We start from the raw sequence: 10,734 nt of genomic DNA, 5'->3' as shown, positions 1-10,734 counted from the left end.
GAGGTTTAAATGTTATAAAGTATATTAATATAACAATGTTAGTTGTGTAATGCTGGGGAATGGGTAGTAAAGGCGTTATCTATCTTTTTAAACAATAACAATTTTGGTGTTGACTGTCCCTTTAAGTACTGATGGAAAAAAAAAAATATTCCCTTATCGATATTAAGATGACATTTTTAATACAGTTGTTCTTAGGTGGTGGTGCAATTTTTACTTAGGACAGTAAAATAATATGATCACATGCAATGTTGTTTACAACTAAGGGTCAGATTGTGCGCAAGCGATATTAGCGCTCCACTGAGTAATACCAGTGCATGCTAATGTGCGCTGGTATTACAAGTTAAGTGCAATGCGAACGCGAGCTTGCGTTCACATTGCTAGGAAGCATTGCACGAGAGCGTGCTTCCATAGGCTCCAATGGGAGTCTCGTTCTGATGCCGTCAGAGACAGCATCAGAACATAAGCGTAGTAATGTGGGTAAGTAGCGCAGCGATGGCAGCAAAAATAAATATATACTGTATGTATATAATTATATACATATATTATATACTTATATATATACATATATATATTTATGTGTTAATATGTGTATATACACATATTAACACATAAATATATATGTATAGACCGCAATGTAAAGGCACTTTACTGTGCTGTTTTCTTTTCTAACACCCAATTCCCACTAATTTTACCTAGTGTAGTTATTTTATTAAAAAATTGTACTATTTTTTTTTAATCAAATACACTACACTGTATTTTGGGAGCATTTGCGGCATATTTATAAAATCCGATCTCTGGTTAATTTTATAAGCGCTAATTGCTACTGCAAGCTCGTAGTAGCAATAACTAGCCATTTGTAATGGCTGGATATTTATTGCGCACCCACAAACGGGCAAATTTGCCTGCTTGTGGGCGCGTGATAAATTAGCACTCCACTTGTAATCTTGCCCTAAATGGGACACGCAGTGGTCTATTTAAACGCTACCTAGACCCATGCTCCGGTAATGGAGCTGTTTGGTCGCACCCTCTCGCAACAAATTGAGTGAGTACATGAAAAGGAAAGTTTTCTATTTTGACAAAATGTTCCCTCATGTAAATTACATGGTAACATTTAAAACCTTACAAACCCAGCTATAAAAGAATCTGTATGACACTAAGTAAATAGTATTTTTTCTAGGAGATGTTAAGAATATAGCGACAGGTAAACTACACGCAAATGGGTGTAAAAACAATTTTGATTTTATTTTGGTATGGTTGTTTAAATGATATGTTAATTATTGTATACAATTGTTTTTCAATCATTTTTTAGCAGATCAGTAATGATTTAATGTCTTGAGAAAGGCTCCATAGAGGGCCGAAACTTCAACTTATGTTTTTAGAAGATACTACTTGGAAAATATGATACAATAAAATAAAGGAATAATTAAAAGTCCTGTAAGTGCCCTTGACTAATGCTGATATACATTTTGGGACTCAAGAAAGCACCCAGGAATTAAAGTGTTAACATAAAAGTGACTGCATTGCGACAAATTTATATATATATATATATATATATATATATATATATATATATATATATATATATAAATTATTAAGCAATAAAACTGCACATTGCCTAAATATATATATATATATATATAAATACACACACAAAGGCCTCGATTATGAGTGGAGCGCTATTTATCTTTCCCACTTGCACGCTAACTGCGCTCAACTTTGACTTTTTATGCGCGTCGAATAACGCACATATTACAAGTTAAAAGTAAAAAGTGTTCTCTTGCACACTAACAATATGTGCGCAAAAAGTAGAAGTTACAATATCGCTATTGCATTAACGTATTCTACCATAGACTATTTATTCATAAATACATATTTTTACTTATATCTGATGTTTTTTTGGTGAAATATATATCTATACCTATATTTATATATATATATATATATATATAGATAGATAGATAGATAGATAGATAGATAGATGATTATATATAGGTATAAAATATATACAGATATACTGTATATAGAAATATCTATTTAATATAAATAAATATATAAAAATGCATAAAATATATAAAAATACTTAGAACGTATTCTGCTATGTGAAGAATATTGGAATCTTAAATATTTACACTAAAAACACAGTATAACACGTTATTAAAAATGGATATCACCTAAAAATTATTTTACATGTCAGCTACTTAACTGCAAAGGGCTCAAATAAACTTATATATATACTGTATATATATATATGTCTATATATGTATAATATACATATATATTTATGTGTATATATGTCTGTAAATACATATATACACATATAATTACATAAATATATATGTACACACACACACATATATATATATATACACAATATATATATATATAAATATATATATATACACACACACACACACACACACACACACATATATATATATATATATATACATACTGTACATACATATTTAGACATGTATATGTATGTATCTCTATGATAAAGCCCTTTGCCTGCGTTTTTTTTCTAACACCTGAGACCTCATACCTTTGAGCCCTTATAACTTTTGATTTGTAAATCATTTTTCTTAGTGTTATTATTAGTGTAACTGTACTTTTTAATGTAATTTAATGTTTTTGTGCAACGTTTTATTCAAGTGTAACAGTTAACCAGAGCTCTGAGGTTGTGCTAACCCGACGCGCGTTAAATTAAATTCCGCTCAAGCGATCGTGTTTACTTTCAACTTGTAATAAGCGTGCTACTTCCAACAATACACCCAATATTGCTTGCGCAACTGTTAGTGCGCCACTCGTAATCTGGCCCAAGAGTCCAGTAAAGTGACTTAATAATTAATTACCTGCTGTCAAGGTATATGTAAATTATTTAGATTATTTTTAAAATGTAATAGATGGTTATGGTTTCTTAAATTATATATTATTATACAATCCACTTTGTTCAGTCAGTACATACAAGTACATAATTTTAAGAGGGAAAATAAAGATTGTATAGTTCATGTGAAAATAGAACTATTTTTTTAATTTTAAAATGATGGAAAACAGAGGAAACAAAAGCCATTTAGAAATCAGATAGTGGAGGAGAGTAATGAGATTGTGTGTGATCTTTGTTGTTATTGTAGGATTTAGTAAATGCAATTAGTGAAGACTGATCCTGTATATGCTGCTAGCAGTATAGAGAAGGCTTCAGTTGTGTTATCTCTATTATCACAATAAGGTTCAGACTGAGGGGATGTAAAGGTAGATTATGGGGGGAGGGAAAGGATATTGGGGCGCCTGGGTAACACAGCGCCTTATATTGAACTAAGGGATAACAATCATATTTGCATAGCCCCGCCCAAACCAAATTTTCCTTGGCTCCTGGCTGTGGTTGGTGCGTAGATTGGCTAGTCTTGTTGTCAGTCACATTACGACCCCGCCTTTACTCAGTGTTGATACCGGTGAGCTGGGGAGTTGGTGGCAGCGGACTCGGAGCTTCAGGACCTGGCACAGCCGGGACGGGGAGACACGGGCAGGAGCTTTATTCCGGGCCCTTCAGCAGGAGGATTTCACTGACGGCTGAGGCACAGAGCTGGGTTATTACACACAGGGGAAACTGCTATTTGGAATACAGGGAGCAAAGACAGCAGGGGAGTGTGTGACAGTCTGTCACTGACAGACAGCCCAGGAGCACTGAGATAGCAGAGGGTGATTGTGACAGACCGAGAACCCTGAGGCAGCAGGTAGTGTTTGAGAGGGCTACAGTGAGCAGAGACATCAGGGGTGTGTGTGAGTGGGATTCAGTGAGTAGAGACAGCAGGGGAGTGTGTGAGAGAGGGGTACAGTGAGCAGAGACAGCAGGGGAGTGTGTGAGGGTTACAGTGAGTACAGACAGCAGGGGAGTGTGTGAGAGGGATACAGGGGGCAGAGACAGCAGGCCCAGGGGACAGGGAGCAGAGACAGCAGGGGAGTGTGTGAGAGAGGGATACAGTGAGCAGAGACAGCAGGGGAGTGTGTGAGGGTTACAGTGAGTACAGACAGCAGGGGAGTGTGTGAGAGGGATAAGTGAGCAGAGACAGCAGGGGACAGGGAGCAGAGACGGCAGGGGAGTGTGTGAGAGGGATATTTGGAGCAGAGACAGCAGGGGAGTGTGTGAGAGGCATACAGGGAGCAGAGACAGCAGGGGAGTGTGTGAGAGGGATACAGGGAGCAGAGACAGCAGGGGAGTGTGTGAGAGGGATACTGGGAGCAGAGACAGCAGGGGAGTGTGTGAGAGGCATACAGGGAGCAGAGACAGCAGGGGAGTGTGTGAGAAGGATACAGGGGGCAGAGACAGCAGGGGAGTGTGTGAGAGGGATACAGGGGGCAGAGACAGCAGGGGAGTGTGTGAAAGGGATACAGGGGGCAGAGACAGCAGGGGAGTGTGTGAGAGGGATTACAGGGGGCAGAGGCAGCAGGGGAGTGTGTGAGAGAGATACAGGGAGAGGAGACAGCAGGGGAGTGAGTGTGAGAGAGATACAGGGAGCGGAGACAGCAGGGGAGTGAGTGTGAGACAGTACTGAGACAAGAGGGAATAAGTGTGTCAGAGAACAAGTGTTGTGAAAAAGAGAGCACAAAGAGAGATAAAGATAGTAAGGTAAAAAAGAAAGGAGAATACTCAGCAAAAAGAGAGACAGTAAGAAGATAGTGAAAGTCAGTTTGCTAAAAGAGAAGGCACAAGTAGCAGAGAGTGTGAACATAGATAAAACACAGAGGCACTGGATAAAGAGAGAGTGTAAACAGAGAGAGAACAGGTGGCTGAGAGATAAAGAGGAGAGAGAGAGACGAACAGGAAGTAGTAAGAGAGTGTTACAATTAGCACAAAGAGACAGTAGACCTGTGTGTGACATGATAGGAAGCAGTGAAAGAACAACTGTAAGGATCCAGCAATTTGTGTAAGGTGGCATAAAGAGAGAAGTTTGGGCTCTGTGTATGTAAGATACAGGGTGTGAGTGGCTAAACAAGTGACAAGATAGAGTGCAGCAACTAGTACAGAGAGATTTAGGGACAACAGGGCTAGCTAAGGGCAATAGGAAGTTAGAAGAGGTAACAGTAATCACTGGTTATTGAGAGGAGGACAAGAGACATTCATAAAGGGAGGGTTTGGGGACATACAGAGAAGGGAGAGCTGTTAAACACACAGGAGATACAAGAACCATCTAGCAGGAAAGGCTGAGAGTGCTTAGAGCTCAGATAGGAGAGAACACAGATAGAGGGTTGGCTGAGGGATAGAGAACAACAAGCTCAGGGATGCTTGCCCATCTGCAGTAGTTCTGGGTTCCTCTACATCTCAAGACTCCGCCAGGACCCCTTATTGTGTACAGTGACTCCTTTGCCATCTGTGATTTCCACACCGACCCTTCTCATATAAACATTAAAACCTTTTGGAACCAAAATGTCTAGAAAGAAAAGTCAGAAGACCAAAAGCAGCAACCCCCCTGCTTCTTGTAGCCTTCCTCACCATAAAGAGAATGGTAAGGTGGCCTCTGACTCCCCCAGTAACGGCATGGTGCTCTCAGGGCGACCTTCCCTCAGCAACAGCGGAGAGTTTTATGACATTGCCTTCAAGGTGAGACCCTCATATAAGGATGACCTTACTTATATTTTACTCAGTGGTTGTATTATATTTATATTCTTTCATTATATTCATATATAGTATTTTGCCAGTTTGTTGTTGAGTAGAAAATATACTTAATAAATGAAGTATGTATAGATTTCAATGATTGGGACTTACTTCACTGTCCTGTGGAACAGTTACGTTAATTCAGCTAAGCTGTCATAATGAGATCACAAATTTATATATTGTGAGAGATAACAGAACAAAATTCCTCCCATCCCTATTGTGTCTTCATCCTAATGTGGTATAGAGGGCTACATAGTTAAATGAACTGTGAACACTTATTGATAAGAAAAACAGCCAAAGTCAAATATAATTTTTTATATATTTTTTTTGGAGCCTGTTAACTAAAATGTGATAGATCCCTTTGCACTTTAGTGAATAGTCTCCACAGGATTATTTATTGGATGTAAAGCACTTATCTTGTGTTTGTGGTCAGCCTGTGTGATTGGATTTGCAGGCAGAGGAGCTTTGTGGAGCTGTCCAATACATTAGTGCTGAAATAGCGATTGCATAGGACTCTATTTTTTTATATACTATACTTTATCTTTTTTCTTCTGGGTTTTAGGGCTGATGTATAAAAACCTTGTTTAAGGCAGTGATAAAACTACACCTTTAATATAATACACTATTTTTAGCAAAGGATCAAAACACTAATCAACCTTATTTTTTTCATGAAAAATGTATTTGATCAATTTGCATAGAAGCAGTGCCACACTCTCTTGTATGATTTTGGGCACCTATTGGTTATATGCTCTTGCATACAAATATGTTTTGATGTGCAACTTATGAATATCAACAAGTCCAACAGCTGGTGCATAAAGCAGCACTGACACTTGCTAAATGAAAAAGCATCCTCAGAAAGAGAGCTTTCCTTCTTACTGTCAGAAAGAATAGATACAATTATTGAGATTGATGATTCACTGGATATTGCCTTGCCATTCATTAGGCAAACAAAAAATATGTATGCTACAAAACAAGATTGGCCTTTTATTGGACCAATGGCGGAATCACATCACTCCTGTGACTAACATTATTTTTGCATCTGATTAAAGTTATATGTTACTGCAGGTACAAGTCCCCAAATAGGGAATTCCAAAATCTGGAATTATTCCAAAATCCAGACTTTTTCATTTTTTTTTATTATTATTATTATTATTATATAGAGTCCAATCCAGGAACCAGCACTCACTTAACCCAATACCCATGTCCAGTGTGCACTACAAACTCCATATAAACTTCAAAGATAGACAGGCACTCTCTGGTTTTCATATATCACAAATTCTTGCTTATTAAAGGTAATGTTTCGGTGGATGGTCTGAGGAAGGGGTTAACCCCGAAATGTTACCTTTAATAAATAAGAATTTGTTATATATGAAAACCGGAGATTGCCTGCCTATCTTTGAAATATATATATATATATATATATATATATATTATACATTTTGGCTATTGTCTTCTGAAATGCAAATGTCACTCTATTTAAAAGAACTGTAACCTTTCTGATTACAGTACTGTACTGTCTTTCTGATGTACTATCCATACAAAAGTATTACAAGTTTACATAGAACTACTTTTAGGTTGCATGTATATGCTGTATTATGACATAAAAATATTGTCTAAATTACATATGATTCTTTACACTTGGGGTCAATTTATTATTGGCCGAACTGGGCCAATTCACCCAGTTTCCGCGCGAGCCTTTAGGCTCGCCGGAAACAGGTGTTAAGAAGCAGCTGCTCCTTAACTCATACGCCACCTCTGAGGCTGCGTACAGCAATCCGCCCGATCCTATACGATCGGCTGGGTTGACACCTACTGCTAGCGGCTGATTGGCCGTGAATATGCATTGGGCGTTATTGCACAAGCAGTTCACTAGAACTGCTTGTGTAATGCTGAATACAGACAGCGTATGCTGTCCGCATTCAGCAATGTCTGGCAGACATTATACGCTACAGCGTATCATGTCCGCCAGACTTTAATAAATTGACCCCTTGGTCCCATCCACTCACCAAACTGTCTCAGATGAAAAACTATTCCAAAATCCAAACCATTTGCTGCCCCAAGCAGTTTAGATAAAGGGTTTTGTACCTTTATTAACATTTCTGATTTTAAAGTAAGAATTTATTAAATAAATAAAAAATACATAGTGGGTGAATCTTTATAGTTATTAATATTTTGGTTGGTCTGCTTCACTATGACGCTCAGGTATCTTATTATGCTCTTGCAAGTGTGCAGGGATCGTTCTACATATTTTTTTAGATAGTTGCAATGAGATCATCTTCCTAAAAACATGCATTGAGTGGTTAGTCAGATTTGTGAAATGTTGTATTAAAGTAGACACTGTCTTTCCTATACATAGTTACTGACATCACTGTTTTTCTAATTTAAAGTGTATTGGGTCACAGCTCATTTTTACTCCTATGACAGCTCATTTATTTTTCTATAATATTCTTGTGTTTTCTGTTACATCTAAAATGTTTTACAGTTTTCTTGCTGTGTTGTGTTTTATCTCTTAGCTAAATGACATATGCAGTCTGCATTATAAAAAAAAAACATTTACCAGAAACCACATCTGTTTTATAAATGTAGTTAAAATATTCAGTATAAGTGTAACTTTTGATGTATATCACAGCTCTGTGCCTGCTCTTCTGACTGGTATCAACTCTGGTCCGCCAACAACAATAGTCTGGGCATACAGCCAGATTATTGATAGATTTTGCTTTGAGGAGCGATATGTAGAAAAGGGGGCAATGGGACACCAAGGGCAAAGACCAGACAAGCAGAATGATTGGTAAACAGGTCCTATGGTCACAGAAGAAGAGAGATGGGGTAAAGAGAGATAGAGCAAGGGGGGAGAGTGATTGGTTAAGGAGGATTAAAATAATTAAAGGGAGAGTAAAGTCAAAATGAAATTTAAAGGGATAGTAAAGTCTAAATGAAACCTGCATGATTCTGATAGAGCATGTCATTTTAAGACGCTTTCAAATTCACTTCTGTTTTCAAATGTGCTTTGTTCCCTTGGTATCCCTTGTAGAATACGTACAAATCCTACATTAGTGGGAATTGCTGCTAATTGGTGCCTGCACACATTTGTCTCTTGTGATTGGCTAACTAGATGTGTTCATCTTGCTGCCACTAGTGCAATGCTGCTCCTTCAGCAAAGGATAACAAGAGAACAAAACAAATTTGATAATGGAAGTAAATAGGAACGTTGTTTAAAATTGTATGTTCTATCCACCACCATGAAAGAAAATGTTGGGGTTTCCTGTCCCTTTAAATGGATTAGACAGCATAGAATTTTAAACAACTTGCCAATGTACTTCTATTATCAATTCTGCTTTGTTCTCTTATATCCTTTTGTTAAAACATAATCATAGGTGAGCTCAAGAGCGTGCATGTGTCTTTGCAACAATGTTTATATCAATTTTATACATAGTTACATTCACTGCTGCTACAGAATGCTACAGACACTATAGCATTAAAATCTGCAACCATGTATAACTGCTATAAACGTTGCAATTACTACATTTGAAATGTATTGGGTCACAGCTCATTTATATTCCTACTAGTCCTAAAGCCCGTTCACACGGGCCGTGTTGTGTTATTTGTGTCTCTCTCTCTCTCTCTCTCCCTCTCCCTCTCTCTCTCTCTCTCTCTCTCTCTCTCTCTCTTTTTTTCTTTTTCTTTTTCTCTTTCTCTCTTTCTCTCTTTCTCTCTTTCTCTCTCTCTCTCTTTCTCTCTCTCTCTCTCTTTCTCTCTTTCTCTCTTTCTCTCTCTCTCTCTCGTGCGCCTTCACATGCCGGTCCTCGCGCTGCTTTGTTTCACTGATCAGCTGTGCTGCCGGGTCCTCGCGCTGCTGCCGGGTGGGTGCGCGTGCGATCAGCTGCAAGAGTTTGTCTGAACTGCGCATGACGGCTTCAGACAAACTCTTGTCTTTTATAATATAGGATGACACCTCACTTTTTTTGCTATAATATTCCTGTGTTTTCTGTCATCTAAAATGTTTTACTGTTTTCTAGCTGTGCCGTGTTGTATCTCGTAGCTAGAAGACATATGCAGTCATATCGGTAGAATCTTGTATAAAAGTAAACAATGTCTTGCAGATACATAGTTACTGGCATCACTGTTTTGTTTGTGAGCTCACCTAGGATTACTCTTTAACAAAGGATACCAAGAGATCTAGGCAAAATGGATAAAAGTAAAATAGAAAATTGTTTAAAATTGCATGCTCATTCTGAATTTTTGACATTACTATCCTTTTTAAGCACCTAAACTCCAAAAAGTCTGGGTACAAAATAAATATTATTAAAACATTTTCGACTGTCATTTTGTTGGAACAGATAACAAGTTTTGCAAATCAAGGGCAATTCAGGAATACTCCCCATAAATAAAAACTGCTGGAATTCATAATAATAGTTTCCTTTTCCGTGGCCAATTAGGGACAGTTATAAATGACCTTGTGCTGCAGGGTCACATACATTTCACCATACTTAATTATGATGAAGGTACTTTAGTCTCTCTGGGGAGTACATGACAGGTGCTAGGATTTTTAGCTATACAGACGAAGACACAATTTGCCTCCCCCTATGTATATTATATACCCTGCCATTATTGCTTCTTAACAAAATGTTATGTGTTATGCAGCTATATATAGCTATTTTATCTATAATGATAGAGAAAATAGATTTCTATTATCACATCAAATTCTTGACTGTTAATCTAATTTATCATAACTATAATAGCTATAATTGTTAATTTCTGCATGACATAACAACTAAAGTGGTTGCTCTGCACTACATAGCAAATCAGTGGTGGCTTTGCATAATTAATCAAACAGTGGGGACCGTATGTAAAGCACACACAAACCTAAAGGCAGGATCTTTTTCACCATTATACCTAGACTGATACTAGAATGTCTAACAGGAAAATTTATCAAGATGAATGTGGACATTTTCGCAAGCAGAGAAACTGTCCACCTGCAATCACCACTTGGCAAAGTTTAAGACTGCAGAAGAGCTCTGTTGTTTAATCCTTCCCGTTGCTTTTGAGCAATCAGTTGCGTGAGAGTAGGGCCTGTAAATTACCCC

General features: G+C 37.7%; 1 protein-coding gene across 1 annotated transcript in view; it reads left to right on the top strand.

Annotated features, from left to right (window-relative positions):
• The first annotated feature begins 3,452 nt into the window (after positions 1–3,452).
• Positions 3,453–10,734, top strand: part of RAB26 (RAB26, member RAS oncogene family) — a 509,833-nt gene continuing 502,551 nt past the window's right edge. Inside the window, exon 1 of the mRNA XM_053694654.1 lies at positions 3,453–5,596. Within this exon, the coding sequence (XP_053550629.1) occupies positions 5,423–5,596 (174 nt within the window). The 5' untranslated portion in view covers positions 3,453–5,422. The remainder of the gene's footprint in view (positions 5,597–10,734) is intronic.

Source organism: Bombina bombina, chromosome 11 (genome assembly GCF_027579735.1).
Source record: "Bombina bombina isolate aBomBom1 chromosome 11, aBomBom1.pri, whole genome shotgun sequence".
Lineage (NCBI taxonomy): Eukaryota > Metazoa > Chordata > Amphibia > Anura > Bombinatoridae > Bombina > Bombina bombina.
The sequence above is the reverse complement of the archived record's forward strand: the minus strand, read 5'-3'. Positions and strand labels throughout refer to the sequence as shown.